At 51.4% G+C, this 19,213-nt stretch overlaps 1 protein-coding gene across 2 annotated transcripts in view; it reads right to left on the minus strand.

Moving 5' to 3' along the window:
• Positions 1 to 8,083: 8,083 nt before the first annotated feature.
• Positions 8,084 to 19,213, minus strand: part of SRCIN1 (SRC kinase signaling inhibitor 1) — a 77,098-nt gene continuing 65,968 nt past the window's right edge. The window contains exon 19 of one of the 2 annotated variants that reach the window (XM_025361816.1): positions 8,084 to 11,491. In XM_025361816.1, coding sequence (XP_025217601.1) covers positions 11,357 to 11,491 — 135 coding nt within the window. In that variant the 3' untranslated portion in view covers positions 8,084 to 11,356. The remainder of the gene's footprint in view (positions 11,492 to 19,213) is intronic. The other variant, XM_025361814.1, reaches the window with a different exon arrangement.

Consider the following 19,213-nt stretch of genomic DNA (forward strand, 5'->3'; position numbering starts at 1 on the left):
GATGCGTGCCACCACGCCCGGCTAATTTTTTTGTATTTTTAGTAGAGATGGAGTTTCACCATTAGCCAGGATGGTCTCAATCTCCTGACCTTGTGATCCACCTGCCTCAGCCTCCCAAAGTGCCGGGATTACAGACGTGAGCCTCCGCGCCCAGCCAAGATTTTCAACATCAGTAGTCATCAGGGGAATACAAATCAAAACCACAGCGAGCTACCTCTTCATACACATTAGGGTGGCTGGAGTAAAAAGACAGACAATAACAAGTGTTGACAAGAATATGGAGAAATTAGAATGCTTATGACATGGCTGGTGGGGCAGCCACTTTGGAAAACCATTTGGCAGTTCCTCAAAATATTAAACCTAGAGTTACTGTAAAACCCAGCAATTCTATTCCTTAGGATATACTCAAGAGAGCTGAAACATATGTCAACACACACAAAAAAACTTCTACACAAATGTGCATGTACTAACAACCTAAATATCCATCAACTGATGAATGGATAAGTAAAATATGATATATCCATACAAGAAAAAATTATTCAGTCTAGGTGTGGTGACTCACGCCTGTAATCCCAGCACTTTGGAAGGCCGAGGTGGGCGAATCACTTGAGGTCAAAAGTTCAAGAGCAGCCTGACCGATATGGTGACACCCCTTCTCCACTAAAACTAGCCAGGCATGCTGGCACACACCTGTAGTCCCAGCTACTCAGGAGGGTGAGATAGGAGCCTCGCTGGAGCCCGGGAGGCAGAGGTTGCAGTGAGCCGAGATCACGCCATTGCACTCCAGCCTAGGCAACAGAGAGACTCTGTCTCAAAAAAAAAAAAAAAAAAAAGAATGAAATACTGCGGTAGGAGGTGGGACTCGACTCCAGAGTCAACTCTTGGACACTGGACCAAATTGAGAACTAGCTAAAACAAGGATAGAGTGGAAGTAGTTCTCCATAAGACACGTCTACCAGTGCAGCATTTCAGTTTACCATTGCCGCGGCAATAGCCAGAAGTTACCACTCCTTTCCATGGCAATGGCCCAATGACCCAAAAGTTACCAAACTTTTCCTAGAAATTTCTGCATAATCTACCCCTTAATTTGCATACAATTAAAAGTGGGTATAACTATGAGTGCACACCTGCTACTCTGAGCACACTGCCTGTGGGGTAGCCCTGCTCCGCAGGGAACAGCACCTCTGCTGCTGTGCACTGGTGCTTCAATAAAAGCTGCTGTCTAACACCACCGGCTCACCCTTGAATTCTTTCCCGGACAAAACCCACAATCCTCCTCTGCTAAACCCCAATTTGGGGATTTGCCTTCCCTGCATCAGTACTGATACATGCTACAACATAGATGAATTTTGAAAACATTATGCTAGAAAGAAGATTGTCACAAAAGACGACATGATGTATAATTCCATTTGTGGGAAGTATGGGCAATCCATACAGACAGAAAGTAAATTACTAATTCCCTAGGGCTGTGGGTTGGGGTGAGGAGGTAGGTGGCAGAGAGGAGGGTGCAGGAATGGCGAATGACTGTCAAGTGGTCAGGGTTCGGGGAGTTGAAATAATCTAAACTTAGATTGTGGTGATGGTCACGCATATCTGTGAATATACTAAAAATCACTGAACTGTAGGCTTTAAATGGGTGCATTTTGTGGCATGTGAAATAAATCTCAATAAAGCCGTAACAGGCCAAGCATGGTGACTCATTTCTGTAATCCCGGCACTTTGGGAGGTGGAAGTGGGAGGATCACTTGAGCCCAGTAGTTTGAGACCAGCCTGGGCAACATAGTGAGAACTTGGCTTTACAAAAAACTAAAACTGACCAGGCATGGTTGCACATACCTGTAGTCCTAGCTACTCTGGAGGCTGAGGTGGGAGGTCTGCTTGAATCCAGGAGGTCGAGGCTGCAGTGAGCCAAGATAGTATCACTACATTCTAACCCTGGTGACAGAACAAGACCCTGTCTTGAAAAAAATAAATAATTTTTTTTTTTTTTTTTTTTTGAGACAGAGTCTCGCTTAGTCGCCCAGGCTGGAGTGCAGTGGCGCGATCTCGGCTCACTGCAAGCTCCGCCTCCCGGGTTTACGCCATTCTCCTGCCTCAGCCTCCCGAGTAGCTGGGACTACAGGCGCCCGCCGCCTCGCCCGGCTAATTTTTTGCATTTTTAGTAGAGACGGGGTTTCACCATGTTAGCCAGGATGGTCTCGATCTCCTGACCTCGTGATCCGCCCGCCTCGGCCTCCCAAAGTGCTGGGATTACAGGCGTGAGCCACCGAATAAATAATTTTTAAAAGCCATAACAGGCCGGTCGTGGTGGGTCATGCCTGTAATCCCAGCACTTTGGGAGGCTGAGGAGGGTGGATCATGTGAGGTTAGGAGTTCAAGATTAGCCTGGCCCACATGGCGAAACCTCTACTAAAAATACAAAAATTAGCTGGGTGTGGTGGTATGTGCCTGTAGTCCCAGCTACTCAAGAGGCTAAAGCAGGAAAATTGCTTGAATCTAGGAGGTGGAGGTTGCAGTGAGCTGAGATTGTGCCACTGCACTCCAGCCTGGGCAACAGAGTGAGAGTCTGTCAAAAAAAAAAAAAAAAAAAGCCAAACAAACAATAACAAACTGTACTCTAAAACTTGCTCTAGGCCAGACATGCTGGTTCACGCCTATAATCCCAACACTCTGGGAGGCCAAGGCAGGAGGATCACTTGAGTCCAGGAGTTCAAGATAAGCCTTGGCAACTCTGTCTCTACAAAAATTGAAAAATTCGCCAGGGGTTGTGACTTGCACCTGTAGTCCCAGCAACTCAGGAGACTGAGGCCAGAGGATCGCTTGTGCTCAGGAGTTTGAGGTTGCAGTGAGCTATGATGGTGCCAGTGCACTCCAGTGTGGGTGACAGAGCAAGACCTTGTCTCAAAAAAGTAAAATAGGGTAAATAAAATACAATAAAACTTGCTCTGCCTATCCAGTGGGTTTTTTTCTTTTTTTCTTTTCTTTTTTTTTTTTTTTTTGAGACCGAGTTTCTCTCTTCTTGCCCAGGCTGGAGTGCAGTGGTACGATCTCAGCTCACTGCAACCTCCGCCTTCTGGTTTCAAGCAATTCTCCTGCCTCAGCCTCCCGAGTAGCTGGTACTACAGGCACGTGCCACCACACTCAGCTACTTTTTTGTATTTTTAGTAGAGACAGGGTTTCACCATGTTGGCCAGGATGGTCTCGATCTCTTGACCTCGTGATCCACCCACCTCAGCCTCCCAAAGTGCTGGGATTACAGGCATGAGCCACCGCGCCCAGCCTCCAGTGGGGTTTGATATATTTCATGGGAAACATTTCTTTGGGAAAACTCCAAATCTATGAGGGCTTAGGTGAAAGGAATAAAGATTGTTTCCCTGCCCTTCTAGTATGGACATGGAGAGGCAGCATGATTGTCACCCTGAACTAAAGCACAGGCTGGGAGTTTGAGGGAAGATTCTGGAACGATCACAAAGGGGAGGGGAGGGAGGGATCCCTCTGCTAGGTGTGCCATTACGAGTGGTATCAGTCAGTCAGCACCAGTGAGCTTTGAGGGAGCCTGTTCTCAGTTAAGGGGCACAGATGCCACTAGAACCAGGTCCCCAAACTGTGGATCGTGCTCTGTCACTCTGTGAGCTCAGAGACCACTTAAGCCATTCAATGATCAGTCAGAAAATGCCCAGGGGGACCCAGAGAGGATTGCAGACGGTGAAGGAGAGATGCCGAGGGCTTCCCTGACCACTATGCGTCAAGTAGCCCCTGCCTCCTCTCCATCGGGAGCCTGAGCTCTGAAGGCAGTCAGATCGTGCTCAAATCTTGACCAGAGCCAGCCTTCCCCACCGATAGCACGGAGGTAATAATATCTATTGTCTGGGTTGTTAGAGGATTAATGGACTCTCCATAAATGTTAGCAATTAGTATTATAAAACATTAATAAAGCATGGTTATTGGGAGGGGTAAGTTCCGGATTTATTTTTCATTTTTGAGACAGGGTCTCGCTCTGTCACCCAGGCTGGAGTACAGTGGCACGATCATGGTTCACTGCAGCGTCAACTTCCCCAGCTCAAACGATCCTCCCACCTCAGCCTCCTGAGTAGCTGAGATACAGGTACCCACCACCACATCTGGCTAATTCTTGTAATTTTTTTGTAGAGATGGGGTTTTACCATGTTGCCCAGGCTGGTCTCCAACCCTTGAGCTCAAGCAATCTGCTCTCCTCGGCCTCCAAAGTGCTAGGATTACAGGCATGAGCCACCTTGCCCAGCCAAGTCCCGGATTTCAATTCTGGCTCCATCACTCCAACGCTACAAAGTCTCTGAGACACATTTTCCCCTTCCCTCAGACACTGGGTTGTTAGGCTTGAGTGAGTCCAGGCAGCTGTCATCTGCACCTGGTCCTAAATTATCACTCTGCATTCACTCCTGCCTCTCCATCTCCTTTCTACAAGGCAGCCAGAGGTAACGATTTTATTTTATTTTATTTTATATTTATTTATTTATTTATTTATTTATTTATTTATTTATTTATTTATTTATTTTTGAGAGAGAGTCTCACTCTGTCTCCCAGGCTGGAGTGCAGTGGTACGATCTTGGTTCACTGCAATCTCTGCCTTGCAGGTTCAAGCTGATTCTCCTGCCTCAGCCTCCCGAGTAGCTGGGATTACAGGTGTGCACCACCACACCCAGTACATTTTTGTATTTTTAGTAGAGGTGAGGTTTTAACCATGTTGGCCATGCTGGTCCTGCACTCCTGGCCTCAAGTGATGATCCACCTGCTTTGGCCTTCCAAAGTGCTGGGATTACAGGTGTGAGCCACAACGCCTGTCCTACTGTATTGTATTGTGTTGTGTTGTGTTGTGTTGTGTTGTGTTGTGTTGTATTGTATTGTATTGTAGACAGGGCGTCCCTCTGTCACCCACACTGGAGTGCAGTGGTGCCATCATAGCTCACTGCAACTTCGAACTCCTGGCCCAAGCAATCCTCCCACCTCAGCCTCCCCAGTAGCTGGAACTGCAGGTGCATGCCACTCTGAGATAACTTTCTTTTTCTTTTCTTTTTTTTGAGACAGAGTCTCATTCTTGTCGCCCAGGCTGGGGTGCAATGCCATGATCTCGGCTCATTGCAACCTCTGCTCCCCGGGTTCAAGTGATTCTCCTGCCTCAGCTTCCCCAGTAGCTGGGATTACAGGTGCCCGCCAACATGCCCAGCTAATTTTTGTATTTTTAGTAGACACGGGGTTTCACCATGTTGGCCAGGCTGGTCTCGAGCTCCTGACCTTGTGATCTGCCCACCTCGGCCTCCCAAAGTGCTGGGATTACAGGCGTGAGCCACCGCGCCCGGCCCACTCTGAGACCACTTCTGAAACATGTCAGTTCATGACACTTTCTTACTTTAAACCCTCCTATTGTTTTCCATGGCACCTTCCTTACCGCAGCCCATAAGGCCTCACATGAGGAGGCTTCTGCCCACCACGCTGCACTTTCCCCTCTTCACTCTTCTTGGATGTCCTTCATTTTCCAGAACGCACTGGTTATGTCCCACCCAGGGCCTTGTGCCTGGGACCCTCAGCCACCAGCACCCCCAAAGCCCACTCCTCACCCATAAGGTCTCCCCTCAAATGTGACCGACCCTGCTACTCCCTGCCACACCTGTTGCAGGCCTCTTTCCTGTGCGCTCCCAGCGCCTGCCTTGGTTGAGCTCAGGTGTCTGTGTTCTGTCTGCTGGCTGTCCTGGTGGCTCCCCTGCCAGACAGAGCCCCAGCCCCAAGGAGTGGATGAGCAGCGCCTCACAAGGAGTGCCTCCTGGATAGGCATCTGGCGGGAGAATGAGTGCCAGCCTCCTTCCAGGCGTGCAGCGGATGGTTCCAGTTGTTACTTGATCTTGAACTGTCATGAGTGCAGTGATTCTGGGAGAGGGGGTTTTTGGCTCCTCTCCCAGTTTTTGGGGAATAGGATGGCAGAGAGAAGGCAAGATCTGCTGACATTCTAAAAAGGACATAGGGATGGGCTCCGGGCAGCCTGGGGACTGGCTTTCTGTGAGTCTCAAGGGTTGCTGGGCTTCGATGGGTGGGTGACTCATGGAGGGGCATTCCCTGCAGACAGAAGGCAGGTTGCTGCCTTCTGTCTCTAAAGAGGTCTTTAGGAGAAGAAAGCGCAACTGGGGTCCCTGCAATAACTGGAAGATTGTGGCTCCAGGACACGGTCATTACCTTCAGGGATGGAAGTGAAGTGATGCTGAGCAGGGAGAAGAGATTCAGTAACATGCCAGCCCTCAGTCACACAGAACAGCTGGAGGGGCAGCCTGGGGGACTCTTAGAACATGCTGGAACAGTGGCACAGCCTTCAGAATTCCAGGAAAGCCTGTAAAGCCCAATCAGGACCCGTGGCCCACTCCGTGGTGCTCTGTGTAGCAGGTGCTGCTTTGCTGTGGCTGTTTGCGCATATGTGTGTACATATCTAAAGCACAGAGGTGTCAAATGTATTTTGTATTGTTACTGCTTTACAGGTTTGAAAGCTGCAGCATCTAGAAAAGATGGGTGTGGTCGGGCTCAGTGGCTCACGCCTATAATCCTAGCACTTTGGAAGGCCAAGGTGGGCAGATCACTTGAGCTCAGGAGTTCGAGACCAGCCTGGGCAACATGGCGAAATCTCGTCTCTACAAAAAATACAAAAAATGTAGCCAAGTGTGGTGGCAGGCACCTGTAGTTCCAGCTACTTGGGAGGCTGAGGTGGGAGGATTACCTGAGCCCAGGGAAGTTGAGGCTATAGTGAGCTGTAATCATGCACTCCAGCCTGAGTGACAGAGGGAAACCCTGTCTAAAAAAAAAAAAAAAGGGCCGGGCGCGGTGGCTCAAGCCTGTAATCCCAGCACTTTGGGAGGCCGAGACGGGCGGATCACAAGGTCAGGAGATCGAGACCATCCTGGCTAACACGGTGAAACCCCGTCTCTACTAAAAAATACAAAAAACTAGCCGGGCGCAGTGGCGGGCGCCTGTAGTCCCAGCTACTCGGGAGGCTGAGGCAGGAGAATGGCGTGAACCCGGGAGGCGGAGCTTGCAGTGAGCTGAGATCCGGCCACTGCACTCCAGCCTGGGCGGCAGAGCGAGACTCCGTCTCAAAAAAAAAAAAAAAAGAAAAGAAAAGAAAGAAAGAAGGCCGGGCACGGTGGCTAAAGCCTGTAATCCCAGCACTTTGGGAGGCCGAGACAGGCGGATCACGAGGTCAGGAGATCAAGACCATCCTAGCTAACACGGTGAAACCCCGTCTCTACTAAAAAATACAAAAAACTAGCTGGGCGAGGTGGTGGGCGCCTGTAGTCCCAGCTACTTGGGAGGCTGAGGCAGGAGAATGGTGTGAACCCGGGAGGCAGAGCTTGCAGTGAGCTGAGATCCGGCCACTGCACTCCAGCCTGGGTGACAGAGCAAGACTCTGTCTCAAAAAAAAAAAAAAAAAAAGAAAGAAAAGGTGGGTGGACCCCAACAAGGGTCATCTCACTCAAAGGGCAGGAGGCTGAGACCTAATGCAAGGGACTGCTGGAGGGCTGATGACCTCGGTTTTCGGGGTAACCACGGGCTTTGGTGTCAGGCAGAGCTGGATTCAAACTTACTGGTTTGTCTACAACTTACCAGTTGTATGACTCTGGGTAAGATGCCCAACATCTCTGAGCTTTGTCTCGCCCGAGTAGGAAGTGCTGGTAGCTACCTCACCGACGGCTGTGAGGGTTAGGCAGGGCACCTCCTGGAATGCCAAGCCAAGAGCTGTTTTTGTTTGTTTTGTTTTTGTTTTTTGAGACAGGGTCTTGCTCTCTCACCCAGGTTGGAGTGCAGTGGTGCAATCTTGGCTCACTGCAACCTCCACCTCCTGGGTTCAAGAGATTCTCATGCCTCAGCCACCCGAGTAGCTGGGATTACAGGTGTGTACACCACCCCACCTGGCTAATCCCAGGGGCCCTGTTCTGTCCTCCCCCTCATGCTCTGCCAGCTGAAGACCAATGGCTGCCAGGGATTCCCCACCTGCCACCCCACCCATCTCAGCACCTTCCAGATCCTCCAGGGTGAAGCAGAGAAATAATGAGACATCAGCCTATAGGAAGGAGATCCAGGAGAGGAAAAAGAAACAAGTTTTATTAAAGCCCCAAACACTTGGCTAGAAAAACTGAAAAGGAAAGAGAGCAGGGAGGTGGGAAGAAGAAAAAAGGACATTAAAAAAGAGAGACAGAGAAAACACAGCAACCCTTTTCCATTTAGAAATTGTCAAGTTACACCGACAGAGGTCACAGAATATCCACAGAAGCCATCACTGCTACACCAACATGGGCCCTACAGGGTGGACGGGGCAGGGTGTGGAGCTGGGGCTCACCCCAGGGGACCCCCTGGGGACCCCACTCAGAGCCTCAGGCCTGAGGCTCCTGGGGAAACAGCATATTGTGGAAGGGGCAGGAGAGAAACCCCCCATGCGAGTAACACAGCACAGTGGGCAGGGGCTGAGAGGACCAGGTACAGGGGTCCCCTGAGACATCTTAGTTTTCTCTTGGTCAAGCACACACTGATGGACAGAGCAGCGAGGCGCATGCAGCTGGGGGCACTGACGTGCTGCAGGCTGTGAGAGGGCCAGCGGGGACGGTGGCTTGGGAAGGGAGCCGGAGCCAGTGGTGCAGGGATGATGAACACACGCACACAGAGGCACACCCACACACCTGGGTCTGCACCAGCACACACACGTGCACACACACACTCGCAGACACAGATCACATGCACCTCCATGTACGTGTCTCTGTCCACATGTACGTGGCCCACACACAAGTCTCTGGCGCTAGGCATGTCTGCACACACATTACACATGTTCACACACACAAAGCTCCTCTCACGCTAACATGCAGGTAGGCACGTGCCAATGCCCAAACAGGTTACATGCACCTATGTGCCCACGCCTTCCGCCACACACGTGCTCGGCCATTCCTGTGGGTGCAGGCCCCATGCGTCTGCACACAGGGTGCATGGGCTCACGCCAGCACACACACAGGCTGCACGCGATTCCACACGGATGCCTCCCAGCCCATAAATGTGCAGGAACCAAAGGGAAAGAAAGATGCAAATTCCACTGGACTTCACCCGAGCGGGTGGGGCGGGGCACATGGCTCCCTCCTTCTGCCCCTTCGTGGATGGACACTGTCCCCCCCACCTCCCCCACAAAGGGACATTCAACTCAGGACAATGACGGTGGGGCACACATTCCAGTCACAGGGCTGAGGGTGGGAGCTGGGGGCAAGCGAAGTAGCAAGCAGAGAGTAATGGAGTGGAGGGAGGAGGGGGCACCACTCCCCCCTCCCCTCCCAAGTCAGGGGGTCTCTGTACAGCCAAATCAAACCAGACCGTTTCACTGGGACCACAGAAGCCAGGCCAACGCGCCCGCCCCCAGCCCCCTCCCCCGCCAAAACAGTGGCCAGGGAGAGAGTGCCGTGGTTTTCTTTTTTTTTTTCTTTTTTAAATATTTATATATATTTATATTACGTATATTATATATATAATATGTAAATATATTTTTAAAACAATATAAAATGTTAAGACACTTCACTTAAATGTAAAGAGTTGCCTGCAATTAAAAGTAATTGCATCATTTATGAGGTCCTTTTTTTTTTTTCTATTTTCCAGGGTTTTTTTTTTTTTTTTCAGGAGGGATTTTTTTTTTCCTCTTTTGTTATTTTTCAAAAAGGCTTGCTCGCCTTGTTACAAAAATGATCCAAAGCTAGAAAACAAGGATGAACCAACAAAGGCAAAAACGAAAAAAGAAATGAAGAAACACAACCCCAGTTTCCCCTCCCCCCAAACCTTCAACAGCTCCTGGCTCTCCCCAAGTGCAGCCTTTCCCCAGCCAGGCCCCAGGGGTTGGAGGGCTCTGCCTCTTGCGCAGCTCCTCCTTTCTGTGCTTGCTTGGGGGACTGATTCGAGTCCCCCTCCCCTGTGCTTGCTTCACTTTGTGCTCCCAGTGGGACGCCTGCTGCCGGGGACCCCACTCCTCCTCCTCCTCTTCTCCCATCCTCTCGCTACTGGCTCCTCACTGTGCCCTCTGGGCGGCCAGGAGTGAGAACCAAAACTGGCCTCTCTCTGCCTCCCCAGGACCCGGCCAAAAGCAAGGTGGCACTGCCAACTGCCTCTGCAGGGCAGGCAGGGCATCCACAGGCCAGGGGCGCTGGCTGGACGGTCAGGCCTCAGGGACCTTCAGACATCTCACCAGGGTCACCAGAGCCCCATTGAAAAACTACTTATCCTTTCCCAGAAAACCCTCAAATTGCCAGGAGGATGACTGAAGGTCAAGTCACCCCACCTCGGGGTCCCAGGTGTCTTCACTGCTCCCCATCAAGCCCCTCTCGACCCTCCCATTTCCCTCAAACCAGACCCTTCCCCCAACTGCAGGCCACAAAACCTGGTTTTCTAGGCCCCTCATTCTTGCCCACCCCACCCCCATTAAATAAGTGAATGCCATTTAAAGTGCTAAATCAGGAAACTAAAAGTACCAAATACCCGTCCGGGCCGCCCTCTCCCAAGGCAGTGTCCCCGATGTCCAGCTGTCCGTGCAACCCACCCTCCACAGCCAGCAGACCAAAGGGCCTCTGTCCTCCACTCCCCACAGGACGGCGAGGCCCAGGAGGCCAGCGCCTCCCCAGGGACGCAGACTCCATGGCCTCACACCCACCCTGAGGCCTCTCAAGCTCCGGCCTAGTCTCCAGCCTGTCCGTCTCTACTCCAGGCCCAGTGGGGTGTGAGTGGGAGGAGGCAGAGCAGCCACAGAGGAGGTCGCAGTCTTGTCCGAGCTTGGATAGGGAGTGGGGCGTCTCCAAGGTCAGTCTCCCTGCACCCCGCTCTCCGGCCTGGTATATGGGTTGGTCCAATGTCCCCGCGTTCCTCCAGGAAAGTACCGAGAAACGGGAGAGGGGTCTCCCACTGCTCCAAGTCTCCGTGGCTCAGAGTTTGTTTGGAGTATTCTTGGGAAGTGAGGGGAAGGCGGGAAGGGGGTGCAGGAGCTTCAGGATGGACTGAGGGGAAAGAGTGGTGAAAGAGAAGAGGGAGAGATGTGACAGGTGCGGCCAGTGAGAGGCCAGCTGAGAACAGATCAAGGAAGGTGGTGTGTTTGGTTTTTAGTTTTACTGTTTAAAAAAAAGATAATTAAAAGTGAATCATTAAAAAAAAAAACCAAAAACACCAACAGAGGATGGGTAGAGGGAGCTGAGGGCCACACCCTCCTCTGCAGGGCGCACCCCTCAGGGGGTCTGGAGAGTAGGGTGGGGTGGAGATGAAGGGAAGAGAGGGGAGAAATGGCAGGAGTAAGGGAGGGGGACAGGCAGGGCAGCGGGGTGAGGGGCTTCTAGAAGGAGATGGAAGAATTCCTTGCCCCAAAGGAAGTCAATACAGGGATAGAGGTTCTGGAAGCCGAGGGCTTTTCTGAGACTGGGCTCGAGGTCTCATTCGACCCGCTCATCTCTTTAGATGGTTTAGTGGCCTGGAACAAAAACAGGGGTCAGGGGTCAGAGAGCAGAAGGGAGCGCCTCCATGCTGGCCCCCAGCTGAAGTTTTAAAAGTGGAAAATCTCCACAAATCCAAGGAAATTAACTGCAAAAGGAAGAAGCCAGAGGGGCATCTGGAGAGAGAGGTCCCTTGAATGGGGAGGGGCGGGGGCAGAAAAGGTGGGGAGGGGGCACGAGGTTGGACAAAGGGCCTAGGTGGTCAGAGCAGGAGGGCAGGCCCACAGTTACTGAGAGCAGAGAGAGAAGCAGAGAGTGACCAGAGAAGCACAGGAGAGGCCGAGCCCAGGACGGGCAGACGGGGAGGTGGGGATGGGGAAGGGTAGGGGAGGGGAGGAAGAAGAAGTGAAACGTTAGCTGGGACAGGGGCACATGCCCTGCGGGGGAGCGGGGGCAGGGTGGGAAAGGCTCCTAGTCCCAACTGGCCTGTCATACAGCCAGAGCCCCTTCCAGCCTCATCCTGGTGGCAACAGAGGAGGGGGCTTATCCTCCCGGTGGAGAATAAACACTTCAAGCACGCCCACCTCCACCACCACCACCTGGAAATCTGGGAAGAAGGTGCTACCGCACCAGGCTCCCGCTCAGTGCAGGAAGCCCCACTGCGCACCCTGCAAGCGCTTGTCGCCCCAGTTGGTAACAGGAGGCTACTTCCTCATGACTCGTCCTGCCCTCACTGGTCAGTTCTAGTGGTCAGAACTGACCCCTCATCCTCGTCCCACCTTTGGTGTCTCCACCGGTCCTGGAGGCTTGTCCTCTGGAGCTGTGGTCTCCAAAGTGCAGTTTGAGAGCTACACGCATTACCTCATCACTTCCAGGGGACACCTTGTGGCATGCACCATGAATGCAGATTCCTGGGCTCCCCTCCAGAATCCATCTCTTGTGTGGGCTCATGCATGTGCATTTTAAGCAGGCGCCCCAGGGGCCTCTGCTGCACACTTACCTTTGAGATCCACTGGGTTAAGGCTACACAGACCCGGGTTTCTCTCTGTAATTGTAATCACTGTCCCTCCTGGCCTTGCTTAGCTACTAGTGTGAGAACTGAATCACCCAGATTTTAAAAAGATCCAGGGCCGGGCGTGGTGGCTCAAGCCTGTAATCCCAGCACTTTGGGAGGCCGAGACGGGCGGATCACGAGGTCAGGAGATCGAGACCATCCTGGCTAACACAGTGAAACCCCGTCTCTACTAAAAATACAAAAACTTAGCCGGGCGAGGTGGCGGGCGCCTGTAGTCCCAGCTACTCGGGAGGCTGAGGCAGGAGAATGGCGTAAACCCGGGAGGCGGAGCTTGCAGTGAGCTGAGATCCGGCCACTGCACTCCAGCCTGGGTGACAGAGCGAGACTCCGTCTCAAAAAAAATAAAAAAATAAAAAATAAAAAAATAAAAAAAAAAATAAAAAGATCCAAAAGATAAGACAGGGTGCTGTGGCGAGTCACCAGAGACCACCCTGAGGTTAGGTCTGGGCAGGGTCGTTCACTTCCCTGTACTATCACCCTGCTGCTAGGGGATTTTCTCAGATGCCTTGCAGCGGAGAAACTGGAGAAGCTAGAGTCTAAAGCAAGCCCTGTCTCCAGCAGCCTGCCTGGCTCACAGTGAAGAACCAACGCTGGCTGCAATCACCATTTCTCCTTTACAGGTGCACAGATGGTTGGTTCTGCGATACACCTGGGTTTTGCTCACCACAGTGTAGTCTGTCATCTACATTTCCCTTTTATGAGAATCAAAACCAGGGCCAGGTGTGGTGGCTCACACCTGTAATCCCAGCACTTTAGGAGGCTGAGGCAGGAGGATTGTTTGAGCCCAGGAAGTCAAGACCGGCCTGGGCAACATGGCGAGACCTCATCTCTACTAAAAATAAAAATAAAATTTTAATAGCTGAGTGTGATGTTGTGTGCCAGTGGAGGCTGAGGTGGGAGGATGGCCTGAGCCCAGGAGGTGGAAGTGGCAGTGAGCCGTGATTGCACCACTGCATTCCAGCCTGGGTGACAGAATAGGCCCTGTTTTTTTTTGGTTTTTTTTTGTTTTTGTTTTGTTATTTATTTATTTATTTAAGTTAAAGCGGAAGTTCCCCATTTGAGCTTTCTTTTTCTTTTCTTCCTTGCTTTTTTTTTTTTTTTTTTTTGAGACAGATTTTTTCTCTTGTTGCCCAAGCTAGAGTGCAGTGGTGCGTTNGAGAAACCTTATGTTACTAAAAATACAAAATTAGCCAGGCGTGGTGGCACATGCCTGTAATTTCAGCTACTCGGGAGGCTGAGGCAGGAGAATTACTTGAACCCGGGAGACAGATTTTTGCTCTTGTTGCCCAGGTGAGAGTGCAATGGCGCGATCTTGGCTCATAGCAACTTCTGCCTCCCGGGTTCAAGTAATTCTCCTGCCTCAGCCTCCCGAGTAGCTGAAATTACAGGCATGTGCCACCACGCCTGGCTAATTTTGTATTTTTAGTAACATAAGGTTTCTCCATGTTGGTCAGGCTGGTTTCGAACTCCCGACCTTAGGTGATCCGCCCACCTCAGCCTCCCAAAGGGTTGGGACTACAGGCATGAGCCACCACGCCCAGCCTTGTTTGGGTTTTCTAACCCCTCTCCTCTGCTCATCCATTACTCAAGGGAGTTCTAGGGGGTCCAGGGAGGGCCCAGCCACAGGGTCGTCAGACTCACGCAGTCCTCAGCATGTGTCAGGCATAGCCCCTGCCCTCTCTGTGCCCCCAGTACCTGGGCCTGGAGACAAATTCATCTAAAGGGAACCAGAGGCTCTCTGACCATTGTGTCACTTACCTTGGGCTCAGTCCTGCCTCTCCTCTGCTCTAGCCTTTCCCATTTAAAGTTCTTTCCCCCAAAGCTAGATGGGAGAGGAGCACTGTCTAGTTTCCCCTGATATCGCTTCACACCTCACTATGTCCCCTGGCAAGGTGCTGATTCTCCCCGGCTGTCCTTTTCCCTCTGAACTGATCTTTTAGGTAAAAGCTGCTTTTTCTGCTCCTGTCCCTTCAACATTTTTCAAGAGCCTCGTTCTATTTCAAGCTTTGGTCTTTGGAACACTTGTCTTCCAGCACCACCACCTGGCTCCTATATTCAGGCAGGTGACGTGCCCTCACCTAGTCGAGGTCCCTCTTCTCCCCACAACAGCCAGTGCAAGACCTTTAGACATCCAGCTTCACCAGTTTACGGGGATGCCTCATCCCTGTCCCGCTTCTTCATGGAGACCACTTCTGCAAGCATGTGCTTTCTAAAATCCTCTCGGGCCATCTTCCCTCCCAGGAGACTCTGGCCACACCGTCCACAATCCACTCTCCTGAAGTTGAGGGAGCACATCCAGCTGTGCCCGGTGACCCCAGCCTGTGCCGCTAACCCTTCTCAGGTGACACAGCTGCTATCTCTGAAGATTCCTGTCATTTCCTTTCACCCGTCATCCTCCCCTGCTGGTTCCAATTATGTCCAGAGAAGCAGAACTTTGTCACCTTTGTGGCAAGGCAGAAACCTCACACATGTCCAGTTTTCAGCTGGGGGAGGCATGGAGCACTGAGCTGGTCCCAGAGGGCAGCACCCTGCATACCTCCCTCTTGCCTGGGGATCAGAGCCGGCCGCCTGCTCTCGCTGGGTCCATGCTCCCCAGGCCCTTCACACTCAGACGCCCAGATGTCAAGACAAGTGTGGAACCTCTTGACTCTACAGACCTTGCTGGCTCCACCTCCAGGGCCATTCCCAGGGCCACCCTCCCTAGCCCCCACGCCCTCCTTCCTTGCTAAGCCCTGCATGGATTAGGAGAAGCTGGGCTTTCCCCAGCCCAAAGTGGGGGGTGTGGGGATCATGACAAAATCTATGGCAACTGGAGAAATTCCTTTCTCCTTGCCAGTGACTGATTTAGGAATGGGCAGTGAGATAAGAGGTGTGGTCTGTTGGGGGCTTCTGGGAAAGATTCTCTGGCTTCTAAAAACAGCTGTGTGAGGCCAGGCTCAGGCCTATAATCTCAGCACTTTGGGAGGCCTAGGCGGGTAGATCACTTGACGTCAGGAGTTTGAGACCAGCCTGGCCAACACAGTGAAACCCCAACTCTACCAAAAAACAAGAAAATTAACCAGGCATGGTGGCACACGCCTTTAGTCCCAGCTACTTGGGAGGCTGAGGCAGGAGGATGGCTTGAACCACAGAGGTGGAGGTTGCAGTGAGTCGAGATCACACCACTGCACTCCAGCCTGGACGACAGCCTGGGTGACTCTATCTCAAAAAAATTTTTTAAATAAATAAATAAATAAATAAAAACAGCTGTGTGAAGCTGGGCATGGTGGCTCATGCCTATGATCCCAGCACTTTGGGAAGCTTAGGTGGGTGGACCACCTGCAGTCAGGAGTTTGAGACCAGCCTGAGCAATGTGATGAAACCCCATCTGTACCAAAAATACACAAAATTAGTGAGGCGTGGTGGTGCCACCTGCCGTCCAGCTACTTGGAAGGCTGAGATGGGAGGATCGATTGAGCCTGGGGAGGTCAAGGCTGCAGTGAGCAGAGATTATGTCACTGCATTCCAGCCTGGGCGACAGAGTAACTGTCTCAAAAAGAATAATAATAAAATAAGGCCAGGCACGGTGGTTCACGCCTGTAATCCCAGCACTTTGGGAAGCTGAGGCGCATGGATCACAAAGTCGGAAGTTCAAGATCAGCCTGGCCAACATGGTGAAACCCCATCTTTTGTTAAAAATAACAAAAATTAGCCAGGTGCAATGGTAGGCACCAGTAATCCCAGCTACTTGGGAGACTGAGGCAGGAGAACTGCTTGAACCCAGGAGGCGGAGGTTGCAGTCAGCCGAAATCATGCTACTGCACTCCAGCCTGCATGACAGAGTGAGACTCCGTCTCGAAAAAATATATAATAATAATAATAATAATAAAATAGGCCAGGTGTGGTGGCTCACACCTGTAATCCCAGCACTTTGGGAGGCTGAGGCGGGAAAATCACAAGGTCAGGAGTTCGAGAACAGCCTGACCAACATGGTGAAACCCTGTCTCTACTAAAAATACAAAAATTAGCCAGGCATGGTGGTGGGCACCTGTAATCCCAGCTATTTAGGAGGCTGAGGTAGGAGAATTGCTTGAATCCAGGAGGCAGAGGTTGCAGTGGGCCAAGGTTGCATCATTGCACTGCAGCCTGGGTGACAGAGTAAGACTCTGTCTCAAAAAAATAAAATAAAATAAAATAATAATAATAATAATAATAAAATAATAAAAATGACAACGGGACCAAAGGCAAAGAAACTTGGGTCCTGATATCCTCAAGCTGCTGAATTCACCAACCCTGGAGTCTCCCTGCTTCCAGCCTTCTTGGTTACAGAGTACCTTTCTTTATTGTTTAAGCCATTTTGAATCAGGGTTCCTGTTCCTTGCAGCTGAAAGCATTCTCACTGACACACGTGAAGCCCAGCGTTGCTTTATTGCTCTATTCAACCTTTGTTTTTTGTTAACGTATCACCTTCTAGAATTCTCGTCACAAGCGCGATCTCATCAAGGCTTGCTCACACCCATGAGGTTATGCTCCCTGGCAGGGCAACAGAATCCAGTACTAAGACAACAGAATTTGTAGCAGGTGGACCTGGGTTTAAGTCCCAGCTCTGCCACTTTTTAACTGTGTGACCTTAATTCCATATCTCTCTGGGCCCTCACGTCCTCACCTGCAAACGGATAACAGACCTCACAGCACCAGATGCACACCAGGAGATGATGCCAACTGGGCGTAAGACCCAGCACCCAACACTCTCAGTAAACATGCAACAAATGGTAACCATTATAGCCATTGCCATTTTAACCTTTCAGATTTGCTTTGTCTGTTTCCATCTGCATTGGGCCTGATCAGTGGCAAACTCATTTGCTCATTCACTCAACAAATATTTACTGAGTGCCTACGTATGCCAAGCACTATTCTAGGTGCTGTGGGGATGCAGCTGTGACAACACAGATTTACCTTAAGGTATAAAAGTTGTAAACTTGGTACCTAACAGGTATGCTATCTGTCTTTCACTTGCCTCTCCATGCCCCAGAACCAATTATGGGGGGGCTCAGTATGTTGCCCAGGCTGGTCTCAAACTCCTGGCCTCAAGTGATCCTCCTGTCTTAGCCTCTCAAAGTGTTGGGGGGTAGAGTTCCTTCCCTTCTCTCTCCCTCCTGGGAGCTGTGTCACAGGCAGCAGCTGTGCCCTCCACAGCACAGCTCTGCTACTCCCGCCCTCTGGGACTCGCTAAACACCTGCCCCACTGCCCTTCCCCCAGGGAGTCACAGCCTCCTGCTCTGAGATGTCCATGGGTACCTTGGCATCCCTTTTTTCTCCCTGAATCCTCTGCTGTGGTCCTTTCATTAAAGTCTCTTCATTTGGGGCTGGGCGTGGTGGCTCACGCCTGTAATTCCAGCACTTTGGGAGGTGGACCCCTTGAGGTCAGGAGTTCGAGACCAGCTTGGCCAACATGGTGAAACTCCACCTCTACCAAAAACACAAAAATTAGCCGGGCGTGGTGACACACACTGGTAATCCCAGCTACTCAGGAGGCTGAAGCAGGAGAATCACTCGAACCCGGGAGACGGGGGTTGCTGTGAGCCGAGATCACGCCACTGGACTCCAGCCTGGGCAACAGAGCGAGACTCCATCTCAAAAAAAAAAAAAAAAAAAAAAAGAGCCTCTTCATTTGAGCCATCTGAGAAGATAAGCAGGTGTTCAGATTTCTTAGCCCTAATAGAAGAGGGGGTGTCCATAGCTTCAGGTCTACACCAAGCCCTTGATCCTTGCATGCCTGGGAACCTGGCTCCTGTTCCTCCCTGGGATCCTAAGCACAACATTCACAGGCTTCTCCTCAGTCACTTCCTCTGACTACTCTGTGGGGTCATGCACTGCTGCAATGCACCTCCATCTTAGAACTTTCTTACTCCCAATTTCTGTGTCCCTGATCCCGGCACTTCTAGTCTGCTCTACCTCAACATTGTCAAAGACAGCTTAGACTCACGGGACGAGGGAAAGGCCTTGGGCGCTGCCCTTCTCCCTCCCCCCACCCACCGCCATAAAGCTCACTGTGGTTTTCTAAGCTCTCACCTGTACCTGGCATTATGTGAGCTCAGGACCAGGCTGGGTACTTCTGTCCCATTGTACGGGCAAAAGAAGGGCCTGAGAGGACAGAGGGCTTTGACCAAGCCCACAGGCTGAGCTGGTGTGAAGCATGTCCCGCCAGTGACCCGCGTGGCTGGAGCACACCGAGGGTGTGGGGTGGAGGGGCAGGGTGAGCTGAGGCTGCTGTGAAGGGCCCTGGGTCGTACACGAAGGATTTGGTTTTATCATCCACCAGGGGCCGGGGCAGGGATTTTAAGCTGGAAGGGGTGTGTGTGTGTGTGTGTATGTGTGAGAGACACACACAGAGACAATCAAATCAGCATTTTACAAAGTTCCCTCCCCACTCCCAGGTCTTGGGAAATCAGTTACAGGTGACAGAAGTCGCGAGGAGCTCTTAGAAGACCATGCATGCTGGTAATGAGACAGCGATGGTTTTCCCCTGGTTCTCTATACTTCACTGTTGAAAATTTCCACAGGGAGGCCGGGCGCGGCGGCTCACACCTGTAATCCCAGCAGTTTGGGAGGCTGAGGCGGGTGGATCACGAGGTCAGGAATTTGAGACCAGCCTGGCCAACACAGTGAAACCCCATCTCTACTAAAAATACAAAAATTTAGCTGG

Source organism: Theropithecus gelada, chromosome 16 (assembly GCF_003255815.1).
Source record: "Theropithecus gelada isolate Dixy chromosome 16, Tgel_1.0, whole genome shotgun sequence".
NCBI classification, from domain to species: domain Eukaryota; kingdom Metazoa; phylum Chordata; class Mammalia; order Primates; family Cercopithecidae; genus Theropithecus; species Theropithecus gelada.